Source organism: Haliotis cracherodii, unplaced genomic scaffold (genome assembly GCF_022045235.1).
Source record: "Haliotis cracherodii isolate W230 unplaced genomic scaffold, xgHalCrac1.p SCAF_5, whole genome shotgun sequence".
Classification (NCBI taxonomy): domain Eukaryota; kingdom Metazoa; phylum Mollusca; class Gastropoda; order Lepetellida; family Haliotidae; genus Haliotis; species Haliotis cracherodii.
This window is the reverse complement of record NW_027266308.1, coordinates 10,700,020-10,718,387: the sequence shown is the minus strand read 5'-3', so window position 1 is coordinate 10,718,387 and position 18,368 is coordinate 10,700,020. Positions and strand designations below refer to the sequence as shown.

At 39.8% G+C, this 18,368-nt stretch overlaps 1 protein-coding gene across 1 annotated transcript in view; it reads right to left on the bottom strand.

Annotated features, from left to right (window-relative positions):
• Positions 1-6,387: 6,387 nt before the first annotated feature.
• Positions 6,388-18,368, bottom strand: part of LOC139443352 (transient receptor potential cation channel subfamily M member 4-like) — a 51,330-nt gene continuing 39,349 nt past the window's right edge. Inside the window, exons 24-29 of the mRNA XM_071224339.1 lie at positions 17,114-17,340; positions 16,096-16,209; positions 12,177-12,341; positions 9,495-9,576; positions 8,250-8,333; positions 6,388-8,054 (exon numbers count right to left, since the gene is read on the bottom strand). Coding sequence (XP_071080440.1) covers positions 7,745-8,054; positions 8,250-8,333; positions 9,495-9,576; positions 12,177-12,341; positions 16,096-16,209; positions 17,114-17,340 — 982 coding nt within the window. The 3' untranslated portion in view covers positions 6,388-7,744. The remainder of the gene's footprint in view (positions 8,055-8,249; positions 8,334-9,494; positions 9,577-12,176; positions 12,342-16,095; positions 16,210-17,113; positions 17,341-18,368) is intronic.

Below are 18,368 nucleotides of genomic sequence, written 5' to 3'. Positions count from 1 at the left end.
TTGTTTTTTCCCAGTGAGTACCCGGATGTATAGCAAAAATCTAGACTAGTTCGCGACCTCTGTTGCGCAATTCATAAGCGCATTAGTCACTTTTATGGGTAGTAATAAGGGCGTATGGTCACATTGATCAACAAAATTAAATACAGTTTTCGAGATAATAAGGAAATGTAGGTATCTTTGTGGGTAGCATCGGTAATGGTGACGAAGTTTTGAAAAGTCATTTGCTTGGTAATTTTGCATTTTCGTTTACACTATTTTGACTTGCAACACAAAGTAAATATTTCACCTGAGCATTCCTTTTTTTAATAGTGTGTATATTTTTTTACTGTCAAAATGTGTAACATTTTCAAATTTATCAAACGCCTAAATATTCAGTTATTTTACAAAGTGACTGAAAAACATTTCCATCTGTATTATTATGATAACGAATTCCAAACATTTTGATGTTTAATGTCATCACCAAGAGATTGAAAATGTTACGTTGAAAAGTACATTTCTATGTTGTTTGGCTTCTAATCCTACATAATAATCTGTTGTGATGTTTGTAGGCCCTTTTGATCGTCTTAATCAATTTTAGTCAATCTGGACAGATTTTTTAGTCAAACTGACTGAAATATTTACACATTTTATAAATTGCCTGAGAGATTCACATTTTACAAATTGACGTTAATATATACAGGCTTACAAAGGAAATGACCTGTGAAAACAACGTCTATCGCGCATTGAAGAATTTCCCAACCAAGACGTAGAGAAACAAGAACGAATCGGTTCAATGCTACAGCAAATGAAGGAAAACAAAATGCAAATACCATAATTACAACCTACCAAATTTATGTGTATAAATTTTAGGCAGCTTCCTTGTTCGAGGAATGCATCTGTGAATATCCACACAAAGGAACAATTTCCCACACGTCTGCAGCTGTACAAAGAAACTTATTCGATGTCACGTGTCTCTGTAACAATCAAATATTTTAAAATATATATATCGTTTCGGGATATTATAACCCGTGTTCGTTTCTGAACTGATCACTTGGATTGTTTCAGGTGTTTCACATAGGTGTCAAGTCTTAAAGGTCGGCTGAGAAAGCCCACGTGACAACTATTTTCATAATGTCCACAGTTCCTAAAAAATCCATTGAGTGATAGATAACAATGATCAATCAATCAACGTATTATCAGTTAACCCTTTGAACAAAGTATGTTGTTTTTACATCGGCACTTCACGCCATGATATGAGTGTATTCCCTTTGTTTTAGTAAACCTAGACATGTAAACACTCACTTTTGACATATCCACTGTGCAAGATATTCTGTTAATCCTTTGATGACTAGGACTGATCCGTTGATTTACAAAAAAAGTAAATCAACTGATCATTCACCTCTTGCTGGTCTGCCACGTGCATATTACATAACACACATTTCACCTCACTTCAAACCTGGATTTAGATTAAATAATAACCCCAGACACAATAAATGCCAAATGGGAACCTTTGTCAGGTAATAACCTGTATTACCTGTAATAAATTCATTAACTGAGCATCAAGTGAATGACGACAAATACACAAGTGTAGGGTTATACGAGAAAACGTGGATGAGCACAAGGGAGTAGTAATCGTATTATCGACGCAATCTGAAATCCGAAAATGCTTTCACTGCATGGATACTTTTTTAGTATTAAACTATAACCATCTGGGGTATTTCCAAATGACGACATCCGATGAGCTTCACTGTTCTTTTTGTCTGTTTGTTTAGGCTGAAGAAATTAATGAACAATGCGCCCTTTGTCGAAATCTTTATAGAACACATTTAACCAATCAGTGTTCATGCAAAAATGCATAAAGCAAATATTGCCACTAGCCTACGAGTTTATTTAGCTGTCCTTGCAGACGGTAGCCCAGTCTCTGGTCACGCTCAGTTGCGTTGCGTATCATTCGGGTACTCACGGGAAAAAAAACAATAACAAAGGCAACAACCAGCCGGGGAATTGCCTTAGATCAGTGCCCCTTTAAAGTATTACAATACTGAAATGGTATTTTCCACTTTCATAGTAATTGGAAAAAAATGTTTTCATAGTATAGAAACTGTACTAACGACTATGAGCTGCTAGATATTCAATATAGATGTATTCATTATACACTATTCACAAAGAAACACTGACTTGTGATGAACCTAGTTGATAATGATACGTATTTGATACGTATTTGTACCTTCTGTAAATGCTGTAGAGAAGATTTATCACATATATATTATGAATGTGAACACGTCAAGGACTTCTGAAATCGTCACAGGTTGAAATATTTATCAACTGTAACTTAAATATTAAACTTGAATTCACAAAATATACTGTCATGTTTGGATTTTGCTCTCAAAAGGATTAATTTATTCATTAAGTATGAGTCGACAAAAAACAGCCTTTGATGTCCTTAACATGCTTAAAAGAATGAGTGATATTTGTCTAATTGAAAAATATATTGCAAACAAATACAAGAGAATCTATTGTTGTCGTCAGAATGGAAGCAACTGACTTCAAATATCTGTCCACAATCATGATAACGAGTGAAGCGTTCATAAAATATGTTATCCATGTATAAGTCTAAATATAGTCTTTAAAACACTTCAAACACTGTACACTATATTGAGTGAGTGAGTTAGGTTTAATGCCGCTTTTAACAATATTCCAGTTATATCACGGCGTGTCAACTTAATGTGGGAGGAAAGCCTGAAGTGATGCAGGTCTCAGACATTTACCACTTCGGTGAAACCAACGAGCACGGGTATTGTGCTGACAAACCTAGAAACATAATCGGGGCGAACCGGGATTCAAACCCACAGTCATAGGTTTCTGGTGTGCCCAAGTAGCGCAACTCTGCACAGCGAATCGCGGCGTCTTAGACGACTGGGCCACCCGTGCCCCCAGGTACACTATTAGTTGTAGCAGGATCACTCGGGGTACATGGGGTTTAATGTGTCCCGAGTTATGTTTTATACTTCTCACCTCCTGCTCGTGGTCTAGGCCTATTCCCCCTGGGCCTATTACCCCCTGCCTATTGCTCCAAGTCAATTGCCCCCACCCACCCCAGCATATGTCCCCCCTAGGTCATTTCCTTCCCCCCATCACAAAGGACCACAAAGGAAAGGTAAACATTTTCACATTTTAATATTTCATATGTTAATAATGTAACAATTACATGTAACTTCCTCAATAATACCTCATTTCATGATGTAATATTTCACACTTTGTTCTTGACTTCATATTTTAAAACAACAGGTTATGAGCAATTGCCCTCAAGAAATCTAAAATGTGCATATCCTCAAAATTTTCAACAACATGGGCAAGTCTCTGTAGACTTTCCTCTTGGGAGGGCAGTTTGACCAGTTTGATCTGCACTGCTTTGAGTGCCTGCTCCTTCTGATTGACACCAATGAAGGTCCAGATGTTTGGGTGATGAACCTGGACACTGGACTGGAGGTGACAATGAAATCCCATGACTACTGCATTGTTTGTTCTTGGTAGATCTGTTTCCACTCAGAGCAGTCAATCCCCCGTTTTGCGACAGACTCCTGCAACTTGATGAAATCTCCCAGTCTCCTGCATAAGGGACTATTTCTCCCACAAAACAGCATTTTTCAATAATTTAAATGTGCCTCCATTGTCCCACGAGTAAAAACAAGAAACAGGAAGTTGACGATTACGGAAATCTACGAGTAAGTTTTCCGATTAAATTTGACATTCCACAGACTGGAAATCTGGCTGGTCATCTAGGTCAGCAATGTGGTCTACCAATGTATGTATCCTCAATGTAGTCCATAACCATGATAACAGGCTTTGTTGTTTTTAGTAAACCATGTTAATTTATATGAATGAGAAGCAATGAGACCCATGTATATCCGGGTTAGAAATGGTCTTCAGCAACCCATACTTGACATCAAGAAATTGCAACTATGCCTGTCGCAAGAAGCAATTAACGGGATCGGGTGGTCAGGCTCGCTGACTTGGTTCATGCATGTCATCATATCCCAATTGCGTGGATCGATGCTCATGATGTTAATCACTGGATTGTCTGGTCCACTGTCATATAGTTGGAATATTGCTGAGTGCAGCATTGAACAACAAAAAAACAAAACCAAAAAAACTTTTCAAATAATCAAGCCTGTCATGTTAGTAAACAAGCAGGGGAGGTAACTCTAAATTCTAATCATTTGCTACTGGTGACAGCGTTTAACATTTTAGTAGTGCTTCAATCATTTGACAATCATTACAATAAACTTACAACTGCTGCCAGTCACACGGGGATAACTTGGATGCTCGAGTGTATCAAGGGAAGCAGCAGCGGCCGGGAAGGAGTGAAGATGTACAGAAACGGGAGGATACTTTTGAGGAGAATGCAAGATGGAATATGCCGCCAACAGAAGTAAAGACACTTCTGTCCTGGCTTGTGATTTCACAAAGACAGGTGACAACAAGATACGTGTCCTCCATATAGTCCTGAGAAAATGAGCGGATATTCTTTCATTATGGAAAAAAATCCCATGAAAACTAATGTTTGCACATGCCAGCCATTTTATTCTTTAAAACAGTACATGAATACAAATAAGTGTAAATGTTCAAAGATAAACATAGTAAAAATAGGATCAATGAGCTATATGATGTTGAGCTATGTTGTACTTGTGTGTGTACAATCATAAAGTGTTTGTAAAACTGAACACTAAAAGTCTACAGTAAAAAGCTGTCAAACTTCATTACCTTCTAAAATATTGCAGTTTTCTAATAATACCAGTTTGTATGAGAACCGTAAGGATAATAAAACGGATGCATAGCCTTACAGAAAATCAGATTAAAACCTCTTGCAGTCATTAGTTGGAACAAGTACAAGAAATTTCAGTTTCATGGGTCGAGTGGTTTCTGAGAAGATGATGTTAGCAATGCAAGGAATTACATTTGGGGTGGAGCTTTGAGATGGTGTTTGTACGTATGTTTCAACTTTTCAGCCTCCTTTGTGACCAATTGTCCCCCGTTAAGTCAGCTTTATTTACATCTACAGAGGAAATACATGACATAAAATACAAATGATGCTTGCCCATAAGATGCCTTGGTAGATAACACCAATATACTGAAGGTGAAAATGTTGCATTCAATAGCGATGCTTCAATCAAACAAAATTTGTGAAACATCTGTTATGTCAATACACTGCCAACACAAATTGTTTGTATTCACAGCACATACTGCGTGTCTGTCAAACTAACACCTCTCTTCATATCCGTTCACAGCACATACAGCGTGTCTGTCAAACGAACACCTCTCTCCATATCTGTTCGCACCACATACAGCGTGTCTGTCAAACTAACACCTCTCTCCATATCTGTTCGCACCACATACAGTGTGTCTGTCAAACAAACACCTCTCTTCATATCTGTTCGCACCACATACAGCGTGTCTGTCAAACTAACACCTCTCTTCATATCCGTTTGCACCACATACACTGTGTCTGTCAAACAAACATCTCCCTTCCTATCCATTTACAGCCCATACAGTGTGTCTGTCAAACAAGTGCCTACCTTCCTATCCGTTCACAGCACATACAGCGTGTGTGTCAAACAAGTGCCTACCTTCCTATCCGTTTACAGCCATACAGTGTGTCTGTCAAACAAGTGCCTACCTTCCTATCCGTTTACAGCACATACAGCGTGTCTGTCAAACAAACACCTCCCTTCCTATCCATTTACAGCCCATACAGTGTGTCTGTCAAACAAGTGCCTACCTTCCTATCCTTTCACAGCACATACAGCGTGTCTGTCAAAGAAGTGCCTACCTTCCTATCCGTTTACAGCCATACAGTGTGTTTGTCAAACAAGTGCCTACATACATACCTGTTCCTTTACTTATTTCCATCAGTATATTATGGAACATAAATCATAACCAGGTAGTTGCCATTGATTTCATTGAACAGGGTAAATATTATGAAACAGGTATACTCCTGTCTTGAAGTAAAACATCCTTCAAGAAAATATTCCAATCAAAATATCAGGAAATACATGTCCATTCCATATTATGACAAAATATCTACACACAATGCTACCAGGGAAGACAAGACACATTTCAACAATAACTGGCATTTTGTACACATCCAGTGAGTTATAAATGTGTCTTGATATTGCGAGTCAACAGCATATATTTCCCTGACAATCTGTTGATATTCGGTATAGACTAGTAAGGCCAGAGTTATTCATATTCTTGTGCAATGTCCAGATCTGGAGGAGGTAGAACAACAGGCACCTATAACATTATCAGGAGTGTAAGAAGTACTCTTGGAATACAAAAGTTTTGTTAATATAACAAAGATTTGTAAATACAATCTCATAAATCAGATCTTAGTTTTTGCTACCGCTAAAGAAAAATCGGGGGACATCCCATTAAGAGTCACGTCAGAACGACCTTTCGCGAATTTTGACCGACCAATGAAATGACTGACAAGAAATCGACATTAGCCAATCAGAAGGCAGCTTTCTTGAGCTTTACGACACTTGTTTCAAATTGGCGACTACGCTTCGAAACATATTTTGGCGTGTTCGCGATTAAAAAAATTAAAAACTGATAAGAAGAACATTCTGGAATGGCTTAAAGATGGCCTAGATTGTATGGATATAATCGTTCGGAATACCCCGTGTTAAATATTTCGTGGTTGCATGATTAGAAAACACATTCCGACAGTCACTTTCATGATCTGGTAAGCGACGCTCAGATTGGTTGGATGAAAGGTCGTTCTGACGTGACCCGTAATGGGATGTCCTCAGATCTTTGTTTGGCGGTAGCGAGAACTAAGATCTGATTTTAATGAGATTGATAAATAAAACATATTTTCTATCAAACACAATGTAATTTATGTTTTTTTCATATATCATTTAACTGATACTGTAATTAGGGTGTGTTCTTCCAGAAAAGGAAATTGTCTGGCATGAAACAGAATAATAAGGGAATGTGATTTTAAGAAGATGGCTTCATGTTAGAAACTTGGAATACATCATTATTTCCTGAAACAAGACCAAGACAAAAGGCTAGGTTAGATACGTAAAACTAACAGTTGTAACATCTTTTGTATTGGAGAGATAAAAAACATGACAACCAGATTGAGTCTGAAGGTCCAGTACCCACCTGGAAATGAAAAACACAATGTGATATATACAACTATATAGATCATATGTGTACTAATTTTGATTAAAAGTAACGTGTTGAAAACATAAAAATTAGTATCATACATAAATAGAACCCCTCTACAGTGGAACCCTGATAATCCAGACCCAGCAAGTGAGCATGATTTTACTCCACTTTAAGCAATATTCCAGGAATATAACGTGGGGTACACCAGAAATTGGCTTCACACATTGTACCCATAACGGGAATTGAACCCGGGTCTTTGGCGTGACGAGCGACCGCTTTAACCACAAGGCTGGCCCACCTCCCCCAAGACCCAGTGAAATCCAGATTAATACATCATGGTATGGAGCAGTATTGCTTTGGGTACCGGTATATATTGACTTAAGTGATGCTTCTCACAGAGTCCGGACTAATGAGGTTTCACTGTACATAGATTCAATAATTGTTCTGGATGTTTCATTGTGACCTTCAAAATGATCAAAACAATCTATTCATTACATCAGATCTTCAAGACATCATTCTTAAATAACAAGTTAATTTCACAGAATTTACAAAACCTCATTTCTGAGGGTTCTGAAAAACTAACAAGTCTTCATGTCACAGGCTGCCTTGAACTGCCCGCCGCCTGCAGGACCTGATGCATCATTGAGGTCTGCTGGGTCATCAGGGCGTGCAGGTCCTCCGACCTCACTGCTGACCTCGCTTTCATCTCCGACAGTTCTTTCTTCAGTGACCTGATCTCTGCCAACATGGCCGCCTCAGACCGCTTCAAGCTGACCATCTCTGTTGCCATGGTGACTGTGGCATCTGCTTGCTGCCTGGCTAGCCGGGCAATATTCTCAGTCTCAGCTGTCATTATACATGTGGTAGATTCGTGCAGCTCCTTCACCTTGTCTTTCAGCCTGGGAAAAAAAACAAGACCAAAAACTCAAATTTCTGAGTACTGTCGATGTGACTCTGTGGTTAATGTTGAGATAAGCGTTTGTTATATTATAATGATTTATTATCGTATCAAAGAGATGAAAAAGCCAATTTTTAGTTTGTATAACCATGTGACTGACCTTCACCTTTAAAAAATCCTATGATGCTCTACTTACTGAGTTATGTGACCTGTGACCTGTTGTAGAGACTGGGAAACCTGTTGCTTGTTGGTGTTCATTGACTTAGATATAACCCTCAGTCTAGAACAGAACAGAGCATAACTTACAGAAACATCCAAAACAGAGCATAACTCACAGAAACATCCAGAACAGAGCATAACTCACAGAAACATCCAGAACAGAGCATAACTCACAGAAACATCCAGAACAGAGCATAAATCACAGGACCATCCAGAACAGAGCATAACTAACAGAAACATCCAGAACAGAGCATAACTCACAGAAACATCCAAAACAGAGCATAACTCACAGAAACATCCAGAACAGAGCATCACTCACAGAAACATCCAGAACAGAGCATAACTCACAGAAACATCCAGAACAGAGCATCACTCGCAGAAACATCCAGAACAGAGCATCACTCACAGAAACATCCAGAACAGAGCATCACTCACAGACACATCCAGAACAGAGCATAACTCACAGAAACATCCAGAACAGAGCGTAACTCACAGAAACATCCAGAACAGAGCGTAACTCACAGGACCAATTCCAGCACAATGACATCCTGGAAAGCACCGCTCGCTGCTGTTGACCACTGTTCAAACTCAGCCATGACAGCACTTGATATTTTTCACTAGTAGCTAAATCAATTGCTGCCACAGCCAACTACTTCAGCTATATTTACAACAGTTCTACCACAAGACAAGCATTAAATACTCATTTCCCCCACCAATATGACATGTCCAGTTGAGTGCAAGGCAAGAAATATTGTACGGTTTTCAAGATCCAGTCAAGTCAAAGTCATAGCTTTTGAAACGCAAAAAATATATTAAAAAAATATCCCAAACTATCAAAAGGCACCAGTTTACCACTAGACCTATCTATGTGCCAAGTTTATTGAAGAAATATTTTGTGTTTTTTAAGATCTGCTACGGAAAGGAGCACTACCACCATTTTCAGTCAAAGTCAAATGGAAACGAAACTCGAAATTTAAAAAAACCAAAAAAATCCCAAACTATAAAAAGTCACCTGTTCAACACTAGGCCTATCTATGTGCCAAGTTTGGTTACGATATCTCTCATGGTTTTTGAGTTCTTCTTCGGAATGACAGACAGACGGACAGCGCCTATTCCTGTATCCCCCTTCCACTTTGTGGTGGGGGATAATTAATTCCACATAGCATCATACCCAAGCTTTTTCCCCAACTATCCAGATGAAGGCCTCGAGAAGTGTACTCACTGTGTTGTCGCGTCGTCCTTCAGCTGTCGACCCTCCAGCTGATCAACGCAGTCCTTCTCATGGCAACTTGCCAAGTCACTCTCTGCACGAATACAACAGACACTCACATGAGGTCTAACAGCCCTATGTATAGTATTTCAGTTATATCACACGATGTAGGAGGAAAAATGTTTCATATTGTGAGACAATGGACTTGAAAGAGTGGTGTCAATTCATGATGCTAGTTTAAAGGGAGTGCTTCAGAGACGATGTTAGTTAAGACAATGTGCTGGATAATACAGATGCTGGTTAAGACAATGTGCTGGATTATACAGATGCTGCTTAAGACAATGTGCTGGATTATACAGATGCTGGTTAAGGCAATATATTGGATTATACAGATGCTGGTTAAGACAATGTGCTGGATTATACAGATGCTGGTTAAGGCAATGAGTTGGATTATACAGGTGCTGGTTAAGACAAAGTGTTGGATTATACAGGTGCTGGTTCAGACAAAATGATGGATTATACAGATGCTGGTTAAGACAAAGTGCTGGATTATACAGATTCTGCTTAAGACAATGTGTTGGATTATACAGATGCTGGTTAAGACAAAGTGCTGGATTATACAGATGCTGGTTAAGACAACGTGATGGATAATACAGATGCTGGTTAAGACAATGAGTTGGATTATGCAGGTGCTGGTTAAGACAAAGTGTTGGATTATACAGGTGCTGGTTCAGACAAAATGATGGATAATACAGATGCTGGTTAAGACAAAGTGCTGGATTATACAGATTCTGCTTAAGACAATGTGTTGGATTATACAGATGCTGATTAAGACAAAGCGCTGGATTATACAGATGCTGGTTAAGACAAAGTGTTGGATTATACAGGTGCTGGTTCAGACAAAATGCTGGATTATACAGATGCTGGTTAAGACAATGTGATGGATAATACAGATGCTGGTTAAGATAATGTGCTGGATTATATAGGTGCTGGTTAAGACAATGTGCTGGATTATACAGATGCTGGTTAAGACAATGTGCTGGATTATACAGATTCTGCTTAAGACAATGAGCTGGATTATACAGGTGCTGGTTAAGACAATGTGCTGAATTATACAGATGCTGGTTAAGGCAATATGTTGAATTATACAGATGCTGGTAAAGAGAAATTGCTTGATTATGGAGATGCTCGTTCAAGGATTTTTTGGGGAGTACAAAAATGACTGATTAGACAGTGTTATGGATTAGAGAGGTGCAGGTTAAAATAGAGTACTTAATAAATCCAGAATACAGGTGTTGCTATAAACCATGCTTTGGATGACAAGATGCTTGAAAATAGTAGAAAGAGGGCAAAGGTTAGGTACCTTCATTTCCTCTCTATAATAAATAGTTGTCCAAATACATCAATCAATACAAACACTGCTCCTCAAAAATGTTTTACCATTATAATCCAAATTGATAAACTGTGTATTACACTCAGTCAAGATAGCCAATATACCAACAATCTCAAACACAAAAACTACATATATAGGAACTCCCGTGTAATACCAATTTTATGAAACGAGTGAATAGTTGTGGTATCTGACAAGCGAAAGCGAGTCAGATACCACAACTTTTCACGAGTTTCATAAAATTGGTTTTACACGGGAGCGAGTTTAGTATTTTATTTATTACTTGCCATTTATAACGGGTTTTTTAATTATACTGTTGAGTATGAATAGGCTGACACCTACGCGATCCACGGCATAGTCCAATTGAGTTTAACAGAATAATACTTCAAACACGTCAAAAGTTGAAACGTATGAATTTAATACCATACAACGGTCCACCTTTAGAATTCACAAAATTATCGTAGGGCTAAGACTATCGCAACTCACATACTTTAACTTAGACTAACGACTGTCGTTGCGCTACAATACGATCGCCTTGTGGAACGGGCCTTGCACCTCAAAGTTTACAATAACGTCACAATACCCGATGACGTAATTTGTGGAATTTTGTTGCAAGATCCATCAGTGAAACAATGCCATGTGACGTCAGCCTAGCAACAAGGTTGCTGGGGTCATCGAGTGTGCATAAGCTCCTCTCAGTGATCTATCAACTCCACACGCAATGTCGTTGAATAAGCCAAGGGATGTTGAGAGCTTTCAATATTTGTTCCTAAAACGTGTTCCGAGAGTACATAAGCACGCGTTTTGGTTTACACAATGTGTAATACAGGTGTATGTTTATTAAACGGGTGATCTCTTCACGGGCAAGTAATAAATTCTCATATCTCGCTATGCGGATGTACACAATGCCCACACCGATTTGACTTGATTTGACTCAATAAACGCAAACAATATTTATGACAAAGCTCAAAAGGTCCAGGGCCCCGTTCCACAAAGCGATCTTAGCGCTAAGATGATCATAATTCCTATACTTTAACACAGGCTTACGACAGTCGTAGCGCTAAGATCGCTTTGTTCCTCAAAGCGATCTTAGTACTAAGGTGATCGTAAGTCCCATACTTTAACATAGGCTTACGATCATTGTAGCGCAAAGATCGCTTTGAGGAACGGGGCCCTGGGCCTTGTTCCACACAGTGATCGTAGTGCAAGACGATCGTAACTCCCATGCATTAACATAGACTTACCGCAGCGCTACGATGGCTTTGTGGAACGAAACCCAGGTTGATTCCTACCCCAGATCTCACCTTTAGGTTTTGTTCTGAAGTCTGCCTCCGCCCAGTCTTCCCACGTAGACGATGTCTCGTAGCTGACCTTGAACCTGTAGGTGGTTTGTGGCTGTAGGTTCCTCACAGTGCAAACATCCGAGTATAGAGTCAGCGCCAGGTCAGGCTGGTCGATGTTCGGGATACCTGCGGATCAGGGAAACCGTACCATTTGGGGAAATAGCTACACAAAAGATATCAATTATCCAGAGTATCATATTTTCATTCTATACTCACAACCAAAAGAAATAGAGGTTATCATGCGAGTGTGTTTGGGGATGGTAAATACATGTATCCTGCATTAGGAATATATACATACTGTTTATTCCTAATACAGGATATTTACCATCCCCAAATACACAAGCGTGATAACCTCTTTATCATATTATGTCATTCTTTAATTCTGTGCTTCAAAATCGCTTTCCCTCTCTCATAAACATTACCGAAACATTGCAAGTTTTCCTGGAAAACATGCATTAATATTTATTGCGTTACAGGGTAAGTGATGTGTCAGTCGGACAGTGACAGTAGCCAATATAGTTCCAACTGAAATCGGTTTCTTATACAGTCGCGAAGCAACATATACGTAAAACAACAATTGTTTTTACTTGCCTTTCTCGGCAATCCATCAGTCTGTCCGCTAGAATAACTGCGCTTTGTCAAAGGGAAACTACTCTAACCCTAGTCTATGAGATGTCACAGCCAAGGTCAGACGTTGTTGACAGTCGGCCTGTCCCGTCATAACGTTAAGAAGTGTAGTCAGATGTACACACAGCAACAAAACGAAACAAGGTAACAATTCAAACATATTTCGGCCAAATCCAACTATTTTAATTTGTGGAGAAGGTTTCAAGCCGCAGAGGTCTACAAGCACAGATATGGCTACTGATCCCGCTTGGCTAGGCCTCGTGCCCTCACAAAATTGTTTCGAAATTTATATTTCCAAAGTTGCCAAAACTTATAAAATGCCTTAGCTACGTCACAGATAGACACTGATTTTCAGTATATTAGACGGTTCTTTTGATAATGATCATGATGATAGCAATTATCCCTGTAGTTTATCCAGATTCCTGATGGTTAATTCTGACTCGATCGCCGAATGACAAGGCGACGCCATGTTTGTTTATAAACAGTGAAAGTCCCTACTTGACCTTTGATATTTGCATCTCTATCCGCATATGACCCCAATGGATATCGTTTTTATCCGTTGGCTTTATCCTGCCGAGAAACCTACCCATTATATGATAATCGTGAATACCATACATGTTGGTTAATATATGAAGAATTACTCATATTGACGAGATATCAGATTGGTTCGATGCAACAACCAACATACTGGTATGATGTGGGAACCGACTCTCATGAACGCATCACATGTGACGTCATAGATCCATGACTCGTGATGCACCATTTGTCTCGTGCAGGATTAGCGTGTAAAGTTTAAAAATCACGTGCAGCATATCGTGATAAGAGTGAGTGAGGGAGGTTTTACGCCGCGTTTAGCAATATTCCAGCAATATCACGGCAGGGGACACCAGAAATGGGCTTCACATATTGTACCCATGTCGGGAATCGAACCCGGGTCTTCAGCGTGACGAGCTAACGCTTTAACCACTAGGCTACCCGACCGCCCCTATCGTGATAAGAATAAAGACAATGTGGTAACACTTGAATGATTGTTAGTTTTGTCATTACTTGGAACACATTGGAAACATCTCTTCTTAACGTACATACTTCTCTATATGTTTCTACAGATTGCGTTTCTTTTGATGAGCAGATTTCTTAAAAAAAATACTCTGCACTCGTGTGCCAGAAGTGATTGAATCGAAGAGACGACACCAGGTCAATCTCACTTATTACTACTGTAGCACCAGAATTTATGTAACTCATGGTTGTCATTTGATTGGTCAGTTATTTTTAGTTTAAAGTGAAGCCACTGAAGTGAATCAGTCCAGTCCAAGTATGTACAATACACGACAACACATCCTTGTTTTTTTAACGTTGCACTGAGTATTATTCTAGCTATGTGATGGTGGTCTGTAAATAATAGAGTAGACCATACAATGCAGTGATTGACATCAGGAGCATCAATCTACACAATTGGGGTAAGATGACAAACAAGTCAGCGAGTTGGACCACTTGATCAAACTTGGTTGTCTCTTACATCCGCTGACAAGGGTATCAATGATCCTCATCATCATCATCATACGTTCATACCTTGTACAGTGTCGACTATTCTATAGCACAGTATCCTCCTCATCATCATACATTCATACCTTGTACAGTGTCGACTATACTATAGCACAGTATTCTCCTCATCATCATACGTTCATACCTTGTACAGTGTCGACTATTCTATAGCACAGTATCCTCATCATCATCATCATCATCATACGTTCATACCTTGTACAGTGTCGACTTTTCTTTAGCACAGTATCCTCATCATCATACGTTCATACCTTGTACAGTGTCGACTATTCTATAGCACAGTATCCTCCTCCTCATCATCATCATACGTTCATACCTTGTACAGTGTCGACTATTCTATAGCACAGTATTCTCATCATCATACGTTCATACCTTGTACAGTGTCGACTATTCTATAGCACAGTATCCTTATCATCATCACACGTTCATACCTTGTACAGTGTCAGCTATTCTATAGCACAGTATCCTCCTCATCATCATCATACGTTCATACCTTGTACAGTGTCGACTATTCTATAGCACAGTATTCTCATCATCATACGTTCATACCTTGTACAGTGTCGACTATTCTATAGCACAGTATCCTCATCATCATACGTTCATACCTTGTACAGTGTCGACTATTCTATAGCACAGTATTCTCATCATCATACGTTCATACCTTGTACAGTGTCGACTATTCTATAGCACAGTATCCTCATCATCATACGTTCATACCTTGTACAGTGTCGACTATTCTATAGCACAGTATCCTCATCATCATACGTTCATACCTTGTACAGTGTCGACTATTCTATAGCACAGTATCCTCATCATCATACGTTCATACCTTGTACAGTGTCGACTATTCTATAGCACAGTATCCTCATCATCATACGTTCATACCTTGTACAGTGTCGACTATTCTATAGCACAGTATCCTCATCATCATACGTTCATACCTTGTACAGTGTCGACTATTCTATAGCACCTTATCCTCATCATCATACGTTCATACCTTGTACAGTGTCGACTATTCTATAGCACAGTATCCTCATCATCATACGTTCATACCTTGTACAGTGTCGACTATTCTATAGCACCTTATCCTCATCATCATACGTTCATACCTTGTACAGTGTCGACTATTCTATAGCACAGTATCCTCCTCCTCATCATCATCATACGTTCATACCTTGTACAGTGTCGACTATTCTATAGCACCTTATCCTCATCATCATACGTTCATACCTTGTACAGTGTCGACTATTCTATAGCACAGTATCCTCATCATCATACGTTCATACCTTGTACAGTGTCGACTATTCTATAGCACAGTATCCTCATCATCATACGTTCATACCTTGTACAGTGTCGACTATTCTATAGCACAGTATCCTCATCATCATACGTTCATACCTTGTACAGTGTCGACTATTCTATAGCACAGTATCCTCATCATCATACGTTCATACCTTGTACAGTGTCGACTATTCTATAGCACAGTATCCTCATCATCATACGTTCATACCTTGTACAGTATCGACTATTCTATAGCACAGTATCCTCCTCATCATCATCATACGTTCATACCTTGTACAGTGTCGACTATTCTATAGCACAGTATCCTCATCATCATACGTTCATACCTTGTACAGTGTCAGCTATTCTATAGCACAGTATCCTCATCATCATCATCATCATACGTTCATACCTTGTACAGTGTCGACTATTTTATAGCACCTTATCCTGTACCGAGTAGCAACTTTGTCTTCAGGGCGCCGCCAGTGGAACTGAATACTTGTAGGACCAATTCTTTCAGCTTGTACTGCAAAAACAACCAAACACAAAAAAACACACTGTATTTAATTGCAATTCCAATATTAGACCAGTGAATAGTTAAGTTTCGGTTTACAGATTTGGCCAACTGGATTCAAATGTTAAAAACAGAAAATAAAAATGCTTCCTGATGGGATGTCCTCAGATCTTTGTTTAGCGGTAGCGGTAGCGAAAAACTAAGATCTGATTTTAATGAGATTGATTCCCTGGTGAACCTATCATCATGATTTTTATGGCCTGGGGATATTTATTCATACTTTGAGCCATAGGGCATGTGGAATTAAGTTTACTTTCATAGATTTGTTAGCTCCAAGTTATCCAGAGAATAATGAAACGGCAGCTTAATTTTTTTGTTTCTTTGTTGTTTAACACGAGCAATATTCCAGCTATATGATACGGTCTGAAAATAATCGAGTCTGGACTAGACACTCCAGTGAGTGACATCATGAGCATCGATCCACCCAATTGGGATGTGAATGACATGCATCAACCAAGTCAGAGAGCCTGACCACCCAATCCCGTTAGTCGCCTCTTACGACAACCATAGTCGCCTTTTACGGCAAGCCTGGGTTGCTGAAGACCTATTCTACCCCGGATCTTCATGGATTGGTTGGTTTGTTGTTTAACGCCGCACTCAGAAATATTCCAGCTACATGACGGCGGTCTGTAAATAATCGGGTCTGGACCAGACAATCCAGTGATTGATATCATGAGCATCGATCCACGCAATTTGAATTGATGACATGTATCAACCAAGTCAGTGAGCCTGACCACCTGATCCCGTTAGTCGCCTTTTAGGACAAGCATGGGTTGCTGAAGACCTATTCTACCACGGAATCTTCACGGGGAGGGGGGGTCTTCACGGGTCACAGCTAAATGAAGGTATGACCCACCTGGCTGGGTGAGTATTCCGCCCGTGCTTGTCTTACACTGTGGACAGCAGGAGCAGCACACAACTCTCCTCACCATCTTGAAGAGGTGTCGGAGGAGGAACAGCACACACTCTATAGCATTCAGGGGCGGAGGGAGACAAGGTCGCTGGGCGTATTCGTAGATTATCTGGTACCTGTACCACGCCCAGTGGATCTTCGCCTCACCTTGGACATTGGCGTATGTGTCGCTGTGAACAGAGCAATTGAAGCATGTCAGATTTAAGGAACTGTGTTGACCATGGGGATGCATCGATACACCGGCGCAATGTGACTTTTCATGCGACGATACGATGCAAAAAACATATTTTTTCTGTATCGATACAAGATGATAACACTTGCTAAAACAAGTTACTTACTGCTCGTTAATGTCCTTGGCCTCAGCATTTTTGTCAGGCAAATTTTGCAAAATGTGTTGTAATTAGGGTTTCAAGTTTTCTTATACAAAAAACAGCTACAGACAGCTATCTTTTCCTTTTGAACCTGCTCTGAACTACATTTATTAAAAGTCAAAAGTTTCCACGCGATTTGACGCAAATATGGGTATCGCGATGGGTATTGTATCGTCATATGTATCACGACACATCATATCGTGACCTTACTGTATCGTTTCTCCCCTAGTTGACAACACAAAAATGTTAAGTGAGGACAATCTAGGCTTAAGAAAATCGCAAACAATAGATTCTAGCAGTAAGGGATGCAACTCTGCACAGTAAACTGCAATGTGCTAGACTTCTGGGCTGCCAAGGCCTCAATGTTTTCATCAGGTGGTGATGTGAAATGGGGTTTAACATTGCGTTCCAGATTACTACACTTAAATAGTGTGTGTGTGTGTGTGTGTGTGTGTGTGTGTGTGTGTGTGTGTGTCTGCTTGTACTAGTCCAGACTAATGCTGATTTTATAGTGCTAGCCCACTGAAATACCATGCCGCAGTTTAACCTGAATACCCCACTCAGTCACGGAATACTGACTCCGAGTTGACCAGTACTTGTTTTAGCCCCTTAATATCAAGTGCCAGGCAGGGTAGCAACAAACACCATCTTTTAACGTCTTTTGATATGAAGCGGCCAGGGATCAAATCTACAACCTTTGCTCGAGATCTCCAGGTAGGCTCTCTACCACTAGACCACGGAGGCAGGCACTCTACCACTAGACCATGGAGGCAGGCACTCTACCACTAGACCACGGAGGCAGGCACTCTACCACTTAACCACAGAGG